The following is a 22,343-nucleotide window of genomic DNA, read 5'->3' on the forward strand; positions in this document are numbered from 1 at the left end:
GTAAAATAGCCAAAACCAAAAAGCCAAAAAAAAAATGGTTAAATTAAACGTCGCAAGGTATGTGTACCTCGTTAGCATCAATGTATACACCTAAATGTGCCTTTTAATTAAGCCTTCTTTTCCTAAAACACAACCCAATAACATGGGGATAATCTAGTTGAGAGTAAACATTAATAGCCTTGATGTGTGGAGAAACTCACACCAACAACAACTTGATGTGTGGAGCAAGGGATAATTAAGCAACCAAAATCAAAGTGTATGGAACAGTTATAATCACAAGCCAAAAGTAGAAAAACAACAGCGAGAGAAAAGGATGAGAGAGCACAAAGAAATTTGTTGACTCAGTTCGGTCCAAATTGACCTAGTCTGGGGGAGAGAGCAGGCCTCCGTTCCACTATATGATGAGTAACGTTACAAAGAGATTTCAATGGGTTACAAGAATAAGTCTCCCGCCTAATTCTACCCAAAACCCAGCCTCTTCCCATAACCAAGAGACTCAATCCTAATAGTGTTTCCCAAGGTGAATCAACCCTCAAAACCTAGTGTTTATTCCAAAGAGACAAACTCTATACAAACCCTAGTTTTGTTGTTGCCATTCTAAACCCTTGTTTCAGCCCCCTCTATCTCAAGGTTTACACTGATACAAAGCCTATATTTATAGTAAAAGAATCTCTCATAAATTGGAACAAAATCAGGCCCAAAAATACGTTATATTTTTCTGAATCTGCGCAAAATCGTACTCCGATTTTGCCAGATCGTGCTCCGATTTTTTACGAATGAAAGTGCCAATTCTGGTCCCAAAAATTCTACTCCGATTTCTCCAAATCGGGCTCCGATTTGACAGCTTCAACAAACTTCAATTTCTCCAATTTTGAGTCACTTTCACAACAATCATTAAGATAATGAGAAGAAATTGTATACACTATAGAAAGCAGAAAACACCATGAACTGACAAACATAACAATCTTAGTTATTATATGGAGCAATCAAATTAACCAAACATCAATTTGTCATATTAGATGTACTGTGCACAACTTAAATTTTTTTCCACTTAGATAGGTACCATGTAATATTCTATTTTTCCTAATCGTAAGACAAGTTGATCAGGAAAAAGAGTATACGAAAAGATGGATATATAGATATATATTGTACAGACGAAACTAACATTAAGTGCTAATGATTACTCAACAAAGCTCAAATTGGAGGATTTCTAAGCCACTGATGGGTCCAATAAAGGATTTAATGAAAAACCTTCCTCAGAAGACCGAGTTTGATACTCATTCAACCCAGGTGTTGGAAGAAAACAAAATAAACCTATACACTCTGGTTCAAAATAAATCTCTCAAACTTGTAAAGACCACTAGGAATAAGGAAGGAGTAATCGGAGGAAATGATTTGTTTGACTTGTTTGATGTTGAAGGCTCCGCTATCTTTGTAGAAAGTACAGTTCACAACTGTCTCTTCAAAGAAGCTAGTGTAACCACCTACTCAATACTCAAACTTGAGGTTCTTCCTCACATTATTATTAAGTGTCTCTTGCGAAAAATTGGTACAACAGACAATATAAACAAAAGTTGTTGAGTGTAATAGATTTCACCATATTTTATTTGAAGTCATTGGTTTTATCGTTTACGGTTAATAGTAGTTATTGAGCTAACTTGATCAAAATATTCTTCAACAAAACTCTTTATATTCAAATTAGTGGTTTAGAAGTAAGGTGCTGACCTTAATCTTCATGCTATTGGGAGTTGCTCCTTTGTCTGCTTGCTCTCGTATGATAATATGTTTTCTAATGGCACACGTTATAAGTGAACCAAATATATAAAATTTGTGTCGGATATTATACATTCAACTTTTTTAAAGTTCAAAATTTATCATTTCAAATACAGAAATTCAATTTTTACCTTCCTTAATGTGTGCCCTTGGGACAAAGATAGCATGAGCCATACTTATTTCATATATTATTTTTCAGGTGGTAAACTGCAATAGCACAATTAACAGGGATGGCTTTCTTATGTACTAATATTACATTATTGACATATATTCCATATATAACATAAATGTACTTCTGAAAGCAAATGAAGAACTCAACACTATTAAGCAGAATTCATCAACAGAGACTTTGTTGTATCTTCATCAATGAAACTAATAGAGCCATCATTTTCAGATTCAATTTCATTAGAGTTGATGCCATGGTCTTTCTCAATCATTTCATTTGGATACAAAGAGGGCTTTGGAGGCATTTCAATATTTTCAATATCTCCTTCAAGCATCTCTATCACTTTGTTCATTGAAGGACGATCACATGGTTTCAATTGTATACACCATAATGCAGTTATGAACATCTTCTTCACATTATTATTTTCCTCATATGTAATTTCATCCATTTCTATTTCCTTTTCTTCAATCAATTGATCATAAATCCAAATGGGAAAGAAAATTTGACTTGAACGATCGGCATGTGGATTTAAATTTCTTTTCTTACTTGCCATTTCCATCAAAAGCATTCCAAAGCTATATACATCGGCCTTGTAGGATACTCCTCCAATATTTTTGTAGAACAATTCAGGAGCCATGTATCCAATTGTTCCCCTTGCTGCAGTTAATGTGACAATGCTAATCTCATTAGGATAAAGCTTTGCAAGACCAAAGTCTGAAACTTTGGGGATAAAGTTCTCATCGAGAAGGATATTATGGGGCTTGATGTCGAAATGCAAAATTTGCATGTCGCATCCTTGATGTAAATAAGCAATACCACGGGCCACTCCAAGAGATATCTCGTACATTTTCTGATAACTTAGAGAGATAGTATCCTCTCTAGAGGAAATATATTTATCAAGAGAACCATTGGGCATGAATTCATAAACAAGAGCACGCTTTGATCCCTCAACACAAAATCCAATAAGTCGAACCACATTGGTATGATGTATTCTTCCTATGGTTGCGACTTCACTAATGAAATCTTGTCCATTGCCCTTAGATTTACCCAACATCTTTATGGCCACAAATGGCCCGCTGCATAGCTTTCCTTTAAAAACGGCTCCAAAGCCTCCTTCACCCAACTTGTCTCTAAAACTTCGAGTCATTTTCTTTATTTCTTTGTATGAGTACCTAATTGGCATCAGAGTACTCCCTTGAAGAAAAACTTCAATATCTGCATACATTGATACATGTCTTCGCCGATAAATATATATCAATAGCACAAAGAAAACCAGAAGGCCCGGGATAAATCTTGCTAAAAATATTGGCAAAAGATATCTTCCTATCACTCTTCCTGTCTCGATGCCAATTTTGGAATCTATATCTTCATCTGATGATGCAGCCTTTTTTGTTAAGCCAAATATTTTTAGCACTCCTGTGATGGTTTTATCAAGGAAAAACAATTAAAACGGAAAACATTGTACCGTTTCTTTACAAACCAAGAGAAGAATTCCCCTTAATGGAAAGGTAAACATAATGAAATTAAGACAATGACCTTAAACAATTTGAATATTTATCATTTCACATCAATATTTTTACATCAGAATTTTTCTTTATTACAGCTTTAATATATATTTACCTCATACACTATCTCATTTCTCTTTATCTTTGTTCTCCTAGAAAGTAGGAAAGATACATTGTCGAAAAACTTTGTTAATATTTTCTTATTACATAAATGTGGTGAATTTTTCTACTAAATAAAAGTTTTGGTAAGTTGGGTTGTAGAATGTCACTATGGTCCGAAAAAGTTACAAAACTCAGAGTGTGTTGATAGTTGCTGATAGAGCTACTTACATATGCCACCAATGATATCCTTACATTGACAATAGGACTCAATCTCATAGTTTGGATGAGAGAATGTTTTGAGGAAATGTAATGCTTTGAGGGAATTCAAATACTTTGAGGTGAATTTCATTGTTTGGATAATAAATTGAACTAATGTAATGTAATTTATGAACTATTTTGTTGAAGTTAAATTTAGAGAATTTCAAATGACACCTAAAAGTTAAGAATTTCAAAATTCTTTATTGTTATATAATTTTTCAAATTTTGCATTTGGTCCTCAAATTTTCAATTTGACCCCAATAAATTCCCAAAAATTGCAAATTGACCCCTCAAATGTTTTGAAATTTACAAATTGACCCCTAATTTCAATTTTCATATTTGGCCCTAAAAATTTAAAATTTATAAAAGTTGCCCAAAAATAATGACAATGAATTTTTTTATTACTCCATTCAAACAAAAGTATTTAGAAATAAAATTAATTTAATTGAATCATTTAAATTGTCTAGAATTCATTAAAATTTCTCAATTACCTCATCCAAACACACTCTTATGGAATTTTGATCTCAACCCTTAATGTGTAAGTAGTAGCCATAATAGTCCTCGATTATGCACTTTGTTAGTCAAAACAACCCCTAACGTTAAAAACATTGGATTGACATTACATTTAATAAAAACAAGATTTAAACAACTTAATTGATCTACAATTAACGACGTAAAAAATATTACATATATACAACAAATATAAAATATTACCTTTAACAATGCCAAGTATTATATCTGCAATAAATTGTAGTCCTTTTATCAATAATCAGAGGAGATAACTTACAAGGTTATTAGCTCATAAAAGAAAACATACAAGGCTATAATGTAGGAAGAAATTCTTTTATATATGTCAAAGTGATAATCAAAATTAACTCATTTGAAAAAAGTCCATATGTTAATTTTAATATATTTCATTGACATATAAAATAATTTCATTTTTTTTTGAATGTAAAATAATTTCATATTAATGTTAAAATTTGTAGACATGATCTGTGTGATAATAATTTTTAATCCAATAGTAAATTTTGTCATACAATATGAGGCAACTAATTTTCAAATGTGTCGTATATTTAGATAGACCTCTTTGTGTCATAATATTTGTGGATAATATGATGTTGGATGATGTAGGGGGTGTGGTTTTAGATGGAGTTGGAAGCATATTGTTTGATCGCAGAGTGTTCTTTGTTGGGTGGTAACTATTTATGGAGAACTATTTATGATGGTCATTACTCTTTGTATTACTTTTCTGTGGATTGTATTGTTGAAGGTTTGTCTCTTTGCGTGGAGGTTATTTTGAAATGGACTTCTTATAAAGGATAACTATGTTGGTCGTGGAAAAATCTCTTTGAAGTTACAATGCCTTAGTGAATGTGTATTACTAGAATCTTCTCAACGCTTATTTAGTGAGTATAATTTTTTTGGGGATGTGTGGAATTTAGTATTGGCTTAGTTGAATGTAATAGTGAAATGACAAATAGTGTATTCAAACATGACAATCTTTTACCAGGTTATAGGTTACTTGAAAGGTGGACATAGAGAAGTTTTGTACACGATTTGGATGATTTTAGTTTGGTTTATTTGGAAAAGGTCGAAATGCCTTTCTCTTCCAACATAAAGATTTTATCTTTGGTTTCTCAAAAAAAAAAAAAAATTATCTTGGATAATATTTTAGAAACTAGTATCTACTCTTTTATATGTGTCGTTTTAAAACAATACTCTCTAATTAATGCAGGGGATTTTTGGATTTTTTTTATTGTTAATAGCCTTATTTTAATTTTTAATCCTCCCAAAAATTCGTTTATTTTTTTGTTGCATCCACTCTCTTTTTCCAATAAATTTGATATGCCATCTTTTCTCCAACAACAAACTACTGTGACACATTCGTCCTCTCTTGTAAATTCCTTTTTCGCACACACTAATATCTCTCCATTAAAATTGATGGTCTCTCTCTTCAATAACAAACAATTGTCAATTTATAGATTGCAAAGAAAAAATATATATATTCAAACTTCACATTAGTCAAAATTTAACTGTACTGCAATCAATCTTCCACTATTTATTCTTTTTGAACATTCACAAGAGTCTTTTATTTTTTCATCAGAAATGTTCTTCTAGTATGCACATGAAATTTTTCACAATGTTACTGCTTCTATTAACATAAATTCAATTCTTCAATCAATCTTATCATAAAAATGTTATTATAGAGAATAGAATATAGTTTCACTAAAGTTTTAATTTACACATAACAGAAAAGAAAGTTTATTTAAAAGAAAAACAATATATTAATTTTAGTTTTGTTGGAAAAGAGTAAGTATGAGTAATTGAGAAATGATATAATTGACAAATTGTACTTTAAAGCTATCAAAACAGCGATTAAATAGAAACAAGAAATATATTAAAATGACACTTAAAAATAAAATGGATTGAGTACTTTTGTAATTTCTAAGTTTATAAATGGTGTGTGAGGAGAGGACTACAATGCAAAATACTTTTTATTTTTCGCAAAACCTTCTTTAATAATGATATGCAATGGTTACTTATCAATTGCGAGGAATGGTATTGAGCAGCCTAAAGGGCCTCATTTTTGTTATTATGGAGTCAAGATGAGATCCTGAGAAATTAAAGAATTCATTTCAATAATTAGGCTTTGAAGGGTATACCGCAACGGAAGTTGTACGTAGGATAGTAAGAAAGTATAATTTGATTTAGAAGAAGCTAAATTTGTCTACCTAAACTGGCACCGAAGATGATCGAACCTGAGACTTAGGAGGAGCACACTCCCAAATCCCAATTCACTACCATTAGACCAATCCAAGTGGGTTTTAATAAGAAAGTATAATTGTGGAGTGGAAAGAAGAGATAGTGTTAAAAATTTGTTTTCCTAATGGTAGGAATTGGTATTTTACTCCTGCATATGAAATGCACCATCCATGGCTATTAGCTGAGGATTTTAATGATATTCTGTGTTCAGATAAAAAGAAGGGAGGTGCGGTTATCCGTGTGAGAAGATGCAATAAGTTTGTTGAAAGAAAAAATGCTTGCAAACTACTAGGGCACCTCACCAATCAAACTAGTGCAGCTCGCCAATTCAAGTTTCAAAATGCATGGATGTGTTGGGTTTGATTGTCAAGTTTTTTGAATAAAGGAGGTTAAAATATTAGTTATTGGAGAAGTCCAACATCGCTTAATTTGGTGAAGCAAGGGGAAGACTAAGGCTATATATTGAACTTAGGTTCTTTGTTTTAGATGCACCAGTCAGTAGCACTTTAAGTTTATATCTGAATTAGCTTAAATATTTGTTTTGTGAGAGTGTGGTTGTACTGGGGAATTGGGGTGACAGTGAGAAAAGTCTATGTGATGTAAAAGATTTCAAACGGTAATAATTCTCGAATTGTCGGTTTGTTAGCCTTTATTTTCGACAGGCTACAATAAATGCAATCAATTAAGTTTGACTTAGGTTTTAAAGGAATCTAAATGAGTTTGACAAGCTGGATCAAGTTTATAGACTTAGAGAGATTTCACTGTTCGATGGAGAAGCTTCGACAAGCAAGCAAGATATCGAAGGGAAGTTGGTACCGGAACGACAAGCCAAGCAACAATTACTGTCGAAGAGAAGTCATTTGAAATTCAAAAGATGTCTGGAGTAGTTATTAGCGGTTATGTTCGACGGTTTCTGTATATGCAGTTACTTAGTATAAATAAGAGTTTTTCATAGGAAAGACGGGTCAATTCACATACACACAAAACTTACACACTCAAACTATTCGCATTCATTAGGAGAAATGAGTAAACAAGTTGCAAATGTATGAATCTGTGTACCAATTTACATTCATTTATGCAATTTAAGTTTATCCTTTAAATTCCTTGCAATTTACCTTTCCTTTAGCAATTTACTTCAACGGATTCGACGCGTGTTTGATTTCGACAGTTACATTCGCACTTTTACGTCAAAAACATTCATGCTTTCTGGTAAATGTAAACACAATATGCCCTGAGATTTACTGGTTGATCTCACAAAGTAACTGTTCTCGGAAACTAGCGTTTGTTTGCCAAAAACCAGGGTAAACGAGGTTTAGACAACAGTCATGGTTTTTTCTCCGATTTTGGAGTTTCCACGTTACATTCTTGTGTTGTGATTGAGTTTATTTTTCTTCTTCAGATTTATTATTTCCTAACAGTGGTATCAAGAGCTTTGGTTCGGTGAGATATCACAATTCTTAGTATTCTTTGTGGTTGCAGCCTTGTCTGATCTTCCACATCAGAAAAAAGAGTTGTGATATTGCGAAGGTGCTGAAGAAGTGTGGTATTATGCAGCTAATATGTCTTATTCAAGCGCAATTAAGTTTGACATAGAGAAGTTTGATGGAAGAATCAGCTTTGGCTTGTGGAAATTACAAGTAAAGGACGTGCAGATAAAATCAAGATTACATAAGGCATTGAAAGGAAACACTTCCAAAATGGAGGACGATAAGTGGGAGAAACTAGATTTGAGAGCTACGAGTGCAATTCGTCTGTGTTTGGCAAAGAATGTTCTTGGGAATGTGAAGAATCTGTCATCCGCCAAGAAATTCTAGGAAATGCCCGAAGGGTTATATTAGGCAAACGACATTTCAAATCGGTTGTTGTTGAAGGAGCAATTCCATAATTTACGCATAGACGAAGGTACGAAAATCTATGATCATCTTAGTATTATGAACAATATTGTTTCTGAGTTAGAATCTATTGAAGTTAAGATTGATGACGAAGATCAAGCGTTAAGGCTCATTTTGTCCCTTCCATCTTCTTATGTTCATCCCAAACCTATTTTGATGTATCCGGAGGAAAGTTTGAATTTTGAAGAAGTTGCAACTAAAATTATTTCTGAAGAAAGGAGGATGAAAAGTGATGAAAGCACTTCATCAAGCTCAATGTTGCTAACAAGAAGTAAGGCTAATGGTAAGAAGATCCAAGCAAAGAATATGTTGTGCTGGAAGTGTGGAATGTCTGGGCATTTAAAAAGAAATTGTCCAGGTGGAGCAGTATCTGAAAAAGACTTTAAGGTAAGTGCTAGCAACATCTCCCTTTTTTTGGGGGATGATGGTGATCTTATCTAAAAGATAAATTGTGTCAATGATATTTCCGCTATACCATGCAAAAGGACAAGTTATTGCTAGCGGATTTAGAACAACACACGGGCATTGGTTGACATTGATGCAAGGTGTGTAGTGAGATATGTCGTTGGCTGAAGAACTTACTAAAAGCCAACTTGGGAGTTGCACCATAATCATTCAGCAAGGTCTCGACGTGAAGAAATTCTTGGAATAGTTCAGTTTCAAGTGAAGTATACTCTTTATGGTAGAGTATGATTGTCGGTATAGACAATGGAAGCGGAAGATGAAACTCTTATAATCAAGGTGGACATTATTGGGTTTGATTGTCAAGTTTCTAGAATAAAGGAGGTTAAAAATATTAGTTATTGTTGTGAGTTCGTTAAAAATCACACCAACAAAATACTTGATGTATGGAGCAAATTAATCAAGCAATCAAAATAATGTGGTTGACAGTTATAAACACAAGCAAAAGATAGAACAACAAAGGGGGGAGGTAGAGAGAGAGAGAGAACACGAAAATTTGTTCACTCAGTTTGGTTCAATACTAATCTAATCTGGAGGAGAGAGTAGCTCTCCGTTCCTTGATAATGATGAGTAACTTTACAAAAGATTCTAAAGGGTTACATGAATCAGTTTCAAACCTAATTCTACCCAAAGTCCCGAATCTCTTCTCGAGACCAAGAGACTTATCCTAACAGTGTTTCTCCATGCTTAATAAATGGTGATTCAATCTCAACCCTAGTGTTTGTTGCCAAGAGAAATATCTACAAACCCCAGTTTTGTTGTTGGCTTCTAATCCTTGTTTTTCAACTCTCTACTCTCACACCTTTCATTTGATACAAGGTTTATATTTATAGTGAAAAGATCCCTAAAAAATTGGAACAAATCTCATGTTGAAAATACGTTTATATTTTTTCTGCATCAGCAAGAATCGAATGCCGATTTTCACTTCGGGCGCCGATACGAGACAGAGGTCCCAAAACAACACCCAAAATTGTGGCCCAATTTCTCCAAATCGGCCACCGATTTTGGCATTTTCAAAAACACCAATTTTGAGTCATACTACAACATTCTCCACCTTGACTATAAATTTATGATGATGCCAATTTAACCATCAATCACTTTGCTGCTCTCTCCATGTTTCGTCTTCCCTTGCTTCCAACTACACCAATTAGCTCCACAAGCTTCCACCCTTTGCTTCTACAACCCTCGTAACTCCTTCCGCCCTCTTGAAGATCCTTGCATCCAACTAAACTAGGAATTTTAGGTAGTTCCACAAGTCTACACCATAAACCTCTTCAGCTCCTCGAAGTGATCAAATCCGTCCTCCTGAATATTCATTTGCTTCTAATTACCTTTGGTCTTTTCACTACAAGAAATGTTGCATTTTGCCATGGAACTATGCCAGGAGCAAGTACCCCTGGCAAATTTACCAGGAGCAATGCCAGGGATGCCCCTGGCAAATGACTTTGGAAAAGGTGGGACCCAATTATCATAAAACAGGGGTTTATAATATTATTTTTTTACCTCTTTTTACTCAAATCAACCAAAATATTATCTCTTTCCCAAAAAAACCTCAACCTCAAAATCTCTCGGTGCAGAAGAGAGAGAGAGTGAGAGAACGACAAGGTGAAGAAGAAGGAAGAAGAAGAAGACGATAGAGTAGCGAAGATGGAGCAGGAAGAGCACAAAGTCTATGGTGCTGACATTTCTGATGAATTAGGTTATCGAATTAGGTTAGGTTTTCTCTATCTATATATTCCCTTTTAACATGAATGAATTGATTTTGCAGGAATTGGAGGATATGAAGAAGAGGCTGAAAGAGATCGAGGAAGAAGCTAGTGCCCTTCGCGAAATGCAAGCTAAGGTTGAGAAAGAAATGGGCGCTGTTCAAGGTTTCATTCTTATTATGCTTTTACATTTTTGAAGATTTGATAAATTTTTGTTGATCGATTCATTATTTCATTGTTTGTTCAATTCAGATATGTTTATAATTTGGTTCAATTATTGGTTTTTTAAGCTTTTTGATTTTTTGATTTTAGATCCTGCCGGGTCTTCTGTGTCTCAAGCTGAAAAGGATGAAGTGGATGCTCGATCGATCTATGTCTGTAATGTGAGTTTCACATACCTTTGATTTTATATTTTATATATGATTAATTCAAATTTTATGTTATGTTGTTACTCTGTTTTATATCTGAAGTATGTTATGTGTAAGTAGAACGTTTAGGTGTATGTTGGTTTTTGCTTATATATGATTTTTGTTACTGTTATGTTCTTTTTGTGGGCTGAGATGTGAACTTCTTGATTTATGGGTTTGTTAGTTTGTCCATAAATTATGAATTGTGATGGTGCATTTTTATAATCTGGTCTGGCAGAGTTACTTATAAAATATCTGTTTTTTCTTTTGAATTGAAGAGGGCTGATTCCCATAAAATATCTAAAATTTGAACTCATACATTTAATTGTGTTTAGGTACTATGCTAGATGTTTTTTTTAACATGTGTTTATATTGACTAAACTCTTATGAATCCTGAGTTACATAGACTCCTGAGTTTGACAACCATGATTATATTTTAAATGCTGTGGTTGTTACTCAGTTTATTTATATTACAGGGAAATTAATGAGGAAGCACTTGGGCAAGCTTTATCTGCTGCCGTTACGTGCACAATATTGGCAGGTGCAGGGCCTCAACGTTCTCGTGTTCTTGCCACACTGTACAAGGTAAAGATTCAATCATCAAATAATTTTCAAATGTGAAATCATCAAAAAATTTCACATTAATTTTTGTGTACTTGGTTGGATTAGGATGAGCGATGTTCAAAGTTGAAGATCTATCCCATACTGCAGAAGGTTTCTCTCACCGCCTTTCCTTTTCCTCTTTGTGTGCCTCATTTGACTTTCCACACTGGTCATATAATGTGATTCCTTATATACAGGTGTATTTGGAAAGAATTCTTCGAAAGCCTGAAATTGATGCTTTTGCAGAAGAATTGAAACCACATCAGGTTATTCAAGTTTGTGTTGTATCTTCATATTTTTGCTTGCCATGACGGGTATGTCTCAGCTTTTTCTTTTCCACAGAAAGCCCTTCTTCCAGACAATTTCACTGTGCTGGACCGAGCTATGATTAAGCATAATCTTCTAAGTGCTAGCAAACTTTATACTAATATTTACACTGGTTGATTGTTTCCTAACGGTTGATTATTTGATATTTACACTGGTTATTTTATACTCCTAATCTGTGTGTTTGCCTCTCTTGTAGCTTTGATGAGTTAGGCACACTGTTGGGAATCCCACCTCCCAAGGTATGAAATTTCATGTCCAAAGTCATACTTATTTCTCAGTGAAGAGAAGTACATCTTATAGAAAGAACAAATATGTCAATTGAATTCAGCATTTTGTATTTCTAATTTATATTCCTTATTTGTTTTTGAGGGAATATTCCCTATTTTTTGTGAAGCTTTATTTAAATTAATCATCAGATTTAAACAAGAAAAAATAATAATTGAAAGGTGTGGCATGGCGATAATAGCTTTTATGTAAAGTACTAAACAAGAATGTTCTGGAGTAGGGAAACCCTGCTGGTAGTGATTTTCTTATGTTCATTCAATGTCCGTCCTACAACTTGTAAGATTTGATTTGTTTTGATTTTTTTCTCCCACAATTATTATACTTTCAGGCTGAGAAGATAGCATCAAGAATGATTTATGAGGATAGGATGAAGGGATCTATCGATCAGGTATAAATGTTAAATAACCATTGCAACCTCTTAGTTCGTGAAAGTACTCTGATGAGACTGCTGTTGAGGACTAGGAAGTGATGATCAAATTTTTAGGGCTGTAGTTGGACCAAGAATTAAGCATTAGCCTGATACTCATTTCTAGATTAATATCTTGCAATTCATTGTTGTGCCTGATTATTATTGATTTGTAATAACATGAGTTTATTGAACATCTGAAGCAGGTTAGCTATGTCATACACATTATTTCATCATATCATATGTTTGATTAATAAGTTGTGAGAGAAGATTTGACAGTGGTGTATGCAGTAACTTTAAATTTTGCTTTCATCATATCATAGAGTTAAACTATCAATTATTTGATCTGTGTGATATGAAAATGTGGTTGGAAAAGAAAATTATAATTTATCTCTCTATGTGACATTGTCATTAATCCCCAATTATTTTTGTCATTAAAAACTAAAGAGATAGATAATATTATTATTTACCTCAACAAAAAAAAGATAATGTTTTTTAAAATTATTTTAATTATTAAATTTTAATATATTGATTTTTTAAACAATTTAAAAACGTTTTTAAAAAAAATAATTCGTACGCATTTTGCCAGGGGTTAACCCTTGGCAATGTTCCTGGCATGGTTTGAAAATGACTGATGTGATGCTGACACAGTCTGCAAAAGCCTGCAAATTTGCCAGGAGCTAAAGCCCTGGCAAAGTCATTTGCGATGAGCAGATTTGCTGGTGATTCTGCTCCTGGCAAAACTCCTGGCAAACGTCCATTTGTCAAGGCTTTCTGCATTTTGCCAGGGCTTCCACCCCTGGCAAAATGCAACATTTCTTGTAGTGTTTCTGGTAATCCCAAAATCCATGTCATACATTATTCAAACCCCAAAGTTCCTTTTGTCCTCTTGAAGAATTCCCTTGCTCAAAACTAGAGCATAAAACCCAAGGTCTCCATAGTCATACCATTTTCGATGTCATCAACCCCACCTCAAGCTGAGATATCTCAACCTCAACTAGCAAATGCGTATATCCACTATGACTTTCACCTTGCAACTCCACCTCAAAGGTTGATCACGAGTATTCTTACCTCCGCCTCTTCAGATTGGCCATGAGTATTCTTTCCACCGCCTCTTCAGGCTGATGTTGAATGTTTAACGTCTCTCCAGACGACTACTTCTTTACAAGGCATCAATCTCAAGGTGTGAAAAATCACCTTCTTCCTCTCCCCAACAAGACACCACCAAAGCACCCAGATCCTCATAACCTTCGAACACAATTTGCGCGGGGTTACTATTGTTCTCCGGACAATCCTTCTTGAAGTGACCCATCTTGAGACAGTTAAAGAACTTAAACTTTGACTTGTTACAGCTTTTTCCCCGGTTACCTCTACCTCCACCATTCCCTCTTGAAACACTTAGGCCTTCACCGTTAACATAATCTCTCAACTACTTGGACTTGGCCAACACTCCTTGGTGCTCAAAGCCGTTTGAACTTCTTCCAAGGTGACAATGCCTTCTCTACCTTGAAAGATTCAATTGATCTCGGTAGAGCACACAACAAGAGAATAGCTTTGTCTTCGTCCTCAAGATGCACCTCAATATTTTCTGAATCGTCTAGGATTTTGTTGAACTCTGCGACTTGCTTTATGACGGTCTTTGACTCCACCATCTGAAATGAGTAGAGTTGTTGCTTTAGGAATTATCAATGAGCCAAAGACTTGGTCATATACAATGACCCCAACTTTGACCACATCGATGGTGCGGCAGGTTCCTTTGTGACATCCCTCAAAACTTTATCCCTGGGGCACAAGACAATGGCACTCCTAACTTTTCCACCATTTCGGTCTTCTCCGATTGTGACATGGTGACCGGTAACGCACCTTCATCCTTTAAAACTTGTGCACAATTTTTTTGTATCAAAACTGCTTCTATCTTGACCTTCTATAACCCTAAATTGTTACTTTCGGTAAACTTCTCGATATCCCACTCTGAACCCAAGGCACCTGAATATCGATTTGATCATTTGCCCCATGGTGGCCGCCAATTGTTGCAAATTTGATAAAAATCACACCAATAAAATCCTTGATGTGTGGAGAAAATTAATCAAGCATTTAAAATAATGTGGGTGACAATTATAAACACAAGCAAAAGATAGAACAACAAAGAAGAAAGAGAGAGAGAGAGAGAGAGAGAGAGAGAGAGAGAGAGAGAGTGTGTGTGTGTGTGTGTGAGAGAGAGAGAGAACACACGAAAATTTGTTTACCCAGTTCGGTCCAATACTAAACTACTCTGGGGAGAGAGCAACTCTTTGTTCCACTATAATGATGAGTAACTTTACAAAAGATACCAAAGGGATACAAGAATTTGTTTCAAACCTAATTCTACCCAAAGTCCCGAATATTTTCTTGTGACCAAGAGACTCAATCCTAACAATGTTTCTCCAAGGTGAATTAATGGTGATTCAATCCCAACCCTAGTGTTTGTTGCCAAGAAAAATCTCTACAAACCATAGTTTTGTTGTTGGCTTCTAATCCTTGTTTTTCTACTTTCACACCTTTCATCTAACACAAGGTTTATATTTATAGTGAAAGTGTCCCTAAAAAAAATGGAACAAATCTCATGCTGAAAATACATTTATGTTTTTTCTGCATCAGCAAAAATCGGACGTCGATTTTATCACTTTGAGCGCCAATTTTTTACGAGACAGAAGTCTAAAAACAGCACCCAAAATCGGGGCCCTGATTTCTCCAAATCGGCTGCCGATTTTGGAAGTTTTAGAAACACTAATTTTTAGTCATACTACAACAGTTATTGAAGCAGTCCCACGTCGTTTAGTTTGGTGAAGCAAGGGGAAGACCAAGGCTATATATTGAACCTATGTTCTTTGTTTTTAGATGCACCACTCAATAGCACTTTAAGCTTATATTTGACTTAGTTTAAATATTTTCCTGCTGAGAGTGTAGTTGTACCGGAGCATTGGGGTGAGACTGAGAAAAGTAATTGTATTGTAAAAAAAAATCACATAGTAATAATTCTCGAGTTGTCGGTTTAGACAACCGGTCGTAGTTTTTTTGTCCAATTTTAAAGTTTCCACGTTATATTTTTTTGTTATGATTGTGTTTATTTTTCTTCTTCAACTCTGTTATTTCCTAACGGGCTGATGAAGAATTCTTATAGAGATATGGTAGTAGATTGTTTGAAAATGCTTGCAAACTACTATTTCTCATAATCTTGAGAAATTTCAGCATGAAGTAAAAAGATGGAAATGAAGTACTTTGAATCAACTTCTTTATGAAAAGAAAAATATTATGGCTCGAAAATAGGGGATCCAGAAACTCTTAGTTGATTTGTATTTCCTCAAGTGGATTAATCTGCCTTGGGAAAAAGCTTCAAATTGAGTTGGTATTATGGTATATATTTTGAAATAGGAGGAGTTGATGTGGTTTCAAGTCTGCGTACTAAATGGCTTGTGGATGGAGATCACAATAAATGTTACTATCATTTGAAAGTAGTGAATCGAAGAAGAAACAACAATGTTGTGATGCTTGGAAATAGCCAAGGTCATTGGGCGGAAGATTGGAAATTTTTTCAAGAAAGGGTAAAAAAATGAGTTATATGGACACTTTCTTTACACTTCTTTTTTAAGTAGTGAGACCCAGATAAGTTTCACCCAATAGAAGATTGACGCTTAGATAGAATGTTAAAAAAAGAGTGTTTCTAAAATTTATCTTTCAAGTTAGAGATTGTTAAAAAGAGTGTTTTCTCTTCCAAATTCGTAACTCCTTGCCCCCAATGTGAATGTGTTGCACTTCAAGGTGCGCTTGCACGGTTGCACCCAAACTAAACATTTAATTGAATTTTTTAGGGATTTGTCTTTTTTCTTGAATATATAATAACAGTAGAAGAAAAATATCTTTATTATGATTTATAGAAAAAAATTATTTAAAAGATAACTCCTTACCTTGCACTAATATGAGCCGCTTTGACAGTTGGTCTACAAAACAAACAAAAATAATATTATCTCTAAATATTTTAGAATATACTACCTCCGTCCCTAATTATAAGACCCTTTTGAGAATTTTTCTTGTCCCTTTTTATAAGACCCTTTTGCTATTTTCAACTACATTAATTATTTCTTTACATACATGCCCCTATTTATTATACATCTTTTTCTTCAATCAACAATAAATAACATGTTGAAAACATAAACCAACCCTCTCTCTTAAAGGATAAAATTGTAAAAACAATAACAATTATAAACATATTTAATACAAATATCCACTATCTTAATTCCCGTTATTTTTTCAAAAGGGTCCTATAATTAGGGACGGAGGTAGTAACAAAATAACAATTTTTTGCACTATTTATCTTTGACTTATTTTGTATCTTTCATAAATTTGTTGAATAATGTATTTTATCAATTAGACTATTTACTACATTTTGGAAGTATACATACATCTTTCAACATCTATTTTTCTATTGGCCTTTTTCTTGGCAGGTGTGGAATGCTATTCTTAGTTTGCTAGGAGTGTATTTTTCAATAATAAGTCATTTATCACTCATGCTCAGCAATTTGGTGATATGTTGTAACCAAAAAAAAAAACAATTTGGTGATATGTTTGGGCGTGATTGAATATTGCACGAGAGGTTTTATGGTATTTAGTTGGTAACTATATTTTTTCTACATGAAAATCAAGGAATATAATGTGAATTTTAGCAAAAACGAAGGTAATGTGAATCAAATAAATTAAATATATCAATCTCTTGGGCTTGGCTCAAATGTAAAGGTTTTTATTTTGAATTTCATCAGTTGTGTGTCCCACAGCAAGGGTGTGCACAAGTATATTGTTAAGTTATATCATACAACAGTGATAGGACGATACAAGAAATTTTAAAATTTAAGATATGATAAATTGGGACAATAAAAAAATATTAATGATAAAGAAAGTGACAATTAATCAATTACATATATTTAAAAAGAGAACATCATTGCTACTATATTATATCTCAAAAAGAACATCATTACCTAATGTACATATTATAATGTCTTTTCATTTAGAATCATGTTTCATCTTCTTATTCTTCTTTTTTAAAGAAATACCAAACCAAAACAAAATAATAGAAATCTTGTATCTCGTGAGTATTGGTTTCGTATCCCTAATGTCTTTGAAATGCATCGAACAATTATTTTGTTTAAAAAAATATATTTAATCACCAGATATTGATACTTCATTAATTTTGAAGTATTTGAGCTTCACAGTTAGGTCAATGATACACAATTAAGGATATTTGTTAGCATGAACGATTTTATATTTAGAGTTTAGTTGGTATGTTCTGTCAGTATAATTATTTTACTGATGCATTCAATGCGCTGCTATGTTAATTAATGAATATGATAATTCATTTTTGTTCATATTCATTAATGAGTAAATGGTCATTTTAGTCCCTGACTCTGCACCTCGTTGTCACAAAGGTCTCTGACTCAGGATTAAATACAAAGTAGTCCCTGAATGTGCATTTCTGTTATCAGTTTATCCCTTGGCGTTAAAAAATTATGTTAATTGATGAGGTGGCAAATGTTTTGTGCTGACGAGGTGCATGAGGTGTCATAGGGACTAAATCCGTAAATTTTGAATTCAATCCTTAAATCCGTAAATCTCAAATCCCTAAATCTCATCCAATTCTCTCGTTTGTTCAAAATCAAATCTTCAATTAAACACCAAAATCGAATCACATAATGATGGATGTTGGTGCAAACCTGTCCCAACGAAGTGTTCGTCATTCGTCAAGATCTGGGTCATCTTCCTTAATGAAGTTGTCCTTAACATATAGAAGAAACAAACAAAAAACATTAAAATAGTCATCAATGTCTCTGATTGTGCATACTAACTACCAATTAGATCCCTAACAGTAAACTATTACTGTCACTAAGGTCCCTGACAAACCATGGGTATTAATTTTGAAGAGAATGATGTTGAGAATGATTTTCCTAACGACAATGACAGTTACCATTCTGAAGAGCTAATGAGCCCTATTAGTACCGATGATGAAGGTGATGGAAATGGTAGACAAGTTTTCCCTCAGTTTAATTCAAATGCAAAGCTTGTCAGTTTCACTTGGAGCTAGGAAGGAAATTTGAAACTTTGAATGTATTCAATGAATTTGTGGGGAACTACACAGTATACCGTGGAAAATATATAAAGCGGTTGAAAAAAATGACAAACAAAGGTGGAGAGCTATATGCAATGATGAAAAATGCAAATCAATGATGCAAAAGGTACGTACTTTTTATAGTAGTGATTGTTTTTATATGTGCTTGTGATGCTGCCACTTAGTGACAATAAGTGTTTACAATCAAGGACTTAACCGATAGTAAGTACGCACAGTCAGGGACCTTAATGACCATTTTAATGTTTATGTTTGTTTATTCTATATACTCAGGACAACTTCATTGAGAAAGATAACCCAGATTTTGACGAATAAGTAACACTTCGTTGGGACGAGTTTGCACCAACACCCATAATCTACTAATTCGATTTTGGTATTTAATGGAATATTTGATTTTGAATAAACGGGAAAATTAGATGAGATTTAAGAATTTTAGATTTAGGAATTTGATATTCAATTGAGGGATATTGATTTTTGGTTCAAAGACCCAAGTGACCATTTTCTACTTAAGCTTTGCTATATATAGCGAAGCCAAATTCACAAATAACCCACGAAAGTACTAGCACCGTTTGATCTGCATTTTGGCACAATTCATGGGTGGTGGGCAAAATACATGGGTGCGTGAATAATAATTTGGCTTGAATCCAGTACATGTCGTGGTGTTGTCGAGAGAAAACTTTTCGCTATAAATAGCTTTTTCCTTTCTACTTTCGCTTTAGTCCATGTGACACATCGTACACCTTGTCAGCACAACATTTGACACCTCATCTGTTAATAGATTTTTTAACACTAAGGACTAAACTGATGACGAAAGTGCACATTCAAAGACTAATTTATATCTAATCCTGAGTCAAGGACCTTTGTAACAGCGAGTTGCAGAATCAGGGACTAAAGTAACCATTTACTCATTCATCAATTGTGATAACAACATATTATTAGATGTGTGTAAAATAATGGTAGATATAGTAAGTAATTAAATCCTTATATTTATCATACGTAATGGAAGGATATGATTCTTTCCGTGTTGACATATACTCATATACATCTGTAAGGTTTTGTTTGCGAATTTGAAGGGGAAGGGAAGAAAATGTTTGGAAAAAAAGGAAAGAGTAAGTGAAGAAATAGAGGACATTCGAAGAAGAGGCTTTGGAGGGTTTATTTTTCTTGATAATATAAAACCGTCATCATTTTGGGGAACTACAAAATTGTATTGAAGGAAGGTTTTAGAGGGGTTATATGAATTCTTCAACTTTAATATATGTTGTTATAATATTCTTAAAATTAAAAATATATTAATCATAAACATTAATATATCATTATCTAGAAAAATACTCTTTCAAAAAAAAAAATCTTTCAATTTTTCCTTATATTCTTTCCTTTCCTCCTCTCCAAACTCTCAAACAAAGCCTAAGTGTATATATGAATACGATAAAATTTTGAGGGTAATAAATCCAATTTTTTATTTGCAATACTTGAATACGTAATTTCTAAAATTGAAAAGAAACAGTATTTCTTACCGCATCTTTTGTGGACTTCAATTCCCAATGGATAATCGCAATATTCATCATAACTTGGTTCAATTGGTTCAGGACATTCAAGATCTCCGGTGATGTCGTTCAAGCCGCATGCTATGTTATAGCCGCAAAGAACTCTACAAGCACCGCTCATCCACGATAGCTGAAATCCATAGAGTAGCATTCCATGAATTTCTTGGTATGAAAGGTGTCGATCTGGTACACCTTCTCTGACTCTGACATTAGGAAAATCTGAAGATGACATAACAACAAGCTTCACTTGGCAATAATCTTTTAATCTCCCAACTGAAAAGTGGTGTTTCGAATAGAAATACTCCTCGTACCCATAGTCTTCGTTATCATAGTCCCTCACGTTGAAGACTGCTGCAAAAGCATAAAGATAGCCTTTAGAGTCTGAGTTGATGCAGGGAGCTGTTTCCACATACTCAAGATCATCCTTCACTGCTTTGCTACACTTCAAGTATATTATATGCCCGTCAGAATTGATTTCATATGGATCCCCGTTGTAAGGAATTGTGAAATTGGATGTAGTTAAGAAATAGCGAGGAATGGAGGAGCAATTACCCTCTTCAATTCCGGGATCAACTACCCGAATTGTGTAGTTTATGTAGTTGATTTCCTGCACATAGTATTTACCCGAAAACAGAGTTAACACTGTGATGTTGTTTTCGCAGGATAATTCGTACTTCTGATCACCACAGCTTGTTGGGTCATTCATAAGTCGAAACGGATGTTTGATGTTGCTGATTTTGCCGCATGAAGATGGTGGACAATATGTTTTGTTATTAGTAATTGCATCACATGTTTGATGATGATGCAGTAGTAGCACAGCAACCACCATCAAAATTTCGAGGAAGCATAAAAGTGATGTTGATTCCGTAGAGCAGGAGAAGGATTTCCCTCTCATGATTTTTACTGAAAATGAATTTTCTTGGTCTGGGATTATCAAAAAGAGAACTTTGTTTTAAGAAAGAAAGGCATCTTGTAGAAGAGGACTTTTAGTAGAGGTTCTTTATAAACTATAAAGGGTTAATAGGCTTTTACCCCTTGTAATATAGATGACTTTTGGTTTTTCCCCCTAGGAATTTTTTTTTTTAGATTCCGTCTTCGTAAAATGAAGATTCTTTGGTTTTGCCCCCTGACCTCAATGAGTCTGCAGAATCTCCTACGTGGCACGCTACGTCAGCAGATTCTGCTGACGTGGCGCGCTGACTGTATAATTATTTTTATTTTTTATTGGGGTACACGTGGCATTTTTGTTTTTAAAAAAATTTAAAAAAATTAAAAAATTCTGTAAAATTGAAAAATTAATAAAAAAATTTAAAAATTCTGGAAAATTTTAAAATTAATAAAAAAATTGAAAAAAATATTTAAAAAAATGAAAAATTAATAAAAAATATTAAAAAATTCTGGAAAATTGAAAAATTAATAAAAATGAAAAAATTGAAAAAAACGGAAAAAAATTTGGAAAAATTAATAAAAATCTGAAAAAATTAATAAAAATAAAATAATCTAATAAAATGAAAAATAATGAAAAAATTATGGAAAATAAAAAAATTCTGGAAAATATTTAAAAAAAATTTTAAAAAGATTAATAATTTTTAAAAAAATGAAATTTTCATTCGTATTTTTCAAAATTTTGATTAGTATATATCTCGAGCTTAGGTTTTTTCAGTGTATTTTTTTCCTTATTCTCGGTTTATAAATACACAAAAGTTCCCGGTTTATAAATACACAAAAATTCCCGGAAAAAATACTAATGAAAATTTCTAAATTTCGAAAAATACACAAAAAACCTAAGCTCATTTTTCCAGAATTTCATTTTTATTTTCGAAAATTTAAAATTTCATTAAAATTTATTTTCCAGAATTTTTATTTTCGAGAATTTCCAGAATTTTTATTTTCCAAAATTTCATTAAAATTTAAAATTTTGAAAATTTCATTTTTCCAGAATTTTAATTTTTTTAGAAAATTTCGAAATTTTATTTTTTCCAGAATTTTT

The 22,343-nt window shown here is 33.4% G+C and overlaps 2 protein-coding genes across 4 annotated transcripts; one reads left to right on the forward strand and one right to left on the reverse strand.

Moving 5' to 3' along the window:
- Nucleotides 1-1,842: 1,842 nt before the first annotated feature.
- Nucleotides 1,843-21,327, reverse strand: LOC146953025 (LEAF RUST 10 DISEASE-RESISTANCE LOCUS RECEPTOR-LIKE PROTEIN KINASE-like 2.1). The gene is made up of 4 exons (XM_085707569.1): nt 20,324-21,327; nt 16,600-16,632; nt 4,519-4,542; nt 1,843-3,355 (listed from the first exon to the last, which is right to left on the reverse strand). The coding sequence occupies exons 1-4, from the start codon at nt 21,246-21,248 to the stop codon at nt 2,097-2,099; spliced, it is 2,241 nt and encodes a 746-aa protein (XP_085563695.1). The 5' UTR covers nt 21,249-21,327; the 3' UTR covers nt 1,843-2,096.
- LOC146953026 (COP9 signalosome complex subunit 4-like) lies at nt 10,268-12,970 on the forward strand. 3 transcript variants are annotated; one of them, XM_085707590.1, is made up of 8 exons: nt 10,268-10,596; nt 10,690-10,792; nt 10,940-11,010; nt 11,511-11,619; nt 11,704-11,748; nt 11,835-11,903; nt 11,980-12,203; nt 12,578-12,970. In XM_085707590.1, the coding sequence occupies exons 3-7, from the start codon at nt 10,976-10,978 to the stop codon at nt 12,079-12,081; spliced, it is 360 nt and encodes a 119-aa protein (XP_085563716.1). In that variant the 5' UTR covers nt 10,268-10,596; nt 10,690-10,792; nt 10,940-10,975; the 3' UTR covers nt 12,082-12,203; nt 12,578-12,970. The 3 variants fall into 3 exon arrangements, with proteins under 3 accessions (XP_085563716.1, XP_085563710.1, XP_085563720.1); XM_085707584.1 differs by lacking the exon at nt 10,268-10,596 and having other exon boundaries at nt 10,626-10,792; XM_085707594.1 differs by lacking the exons at nt 10,268-10,596; nt 11,511-11,619; nt 11,704-11,748; nt 11,835-11,903 and having other exon boundaries at nt 10,626-10,792.
- Nucleotides 21,328-22,343: the final 1,016 nt, after the last annotated feature.

The sequence above is a fragment of the Medicago sativa genome, chromosome 1, assembly GCF_051527215.1.
Source record: "Medicago sativa cultivar Bolivia chromosome 1, Bolivia_mono, whole genome shotgun sequence".
Lineage (NCBI taxonomy): Eukaryota > Viridiplantae > Streptophyta > Magnoliopsida > Fabales > Fabaceae > Medicago > Medicago sativa.

Coding starts and splice junctions, on each gene's coding strand:
- LOC146953026 (XM_085707590.1), top strand. CDS start 10,976: ATGAAGTGGATGCTCGATCGATCTATGTCTGTAAT. Junction 11,011..11,510: donor GATCGATCTATGTCTGTAAT/GTGAGTTTCACA, acceptor TTTATATTACAG/GGAAATTAATGAGGAAGCAC. Junction 11,749..11,834: donor TCTATCCCATACTGCAGAAG/GTTTCTCTCACC, acceptor CCTTATATACAG/GTGTATTTGGAAAGAATTCT.
- LOC146953025 (XM_085707569.1), bottom strand. CDS start 21,248: ATGAGAGGGAAATCCTTCTCCTGCTCTACGGAATCAACATCACTTTTA. Junction 4,543..16,599: donor GCGGCTCATATTAGTGCAAG/GTAAGGAGTTAT, acceptor AATTTATTGCAG/ATATAATACTTGGCATTGTT. Junction 3,356..4,518: donor AATACTTGGCATTGTTAAAG/GTAATATTTTAT, acceptor AAACCATCACAG/GAGTGCTAAAAATATTTGGC.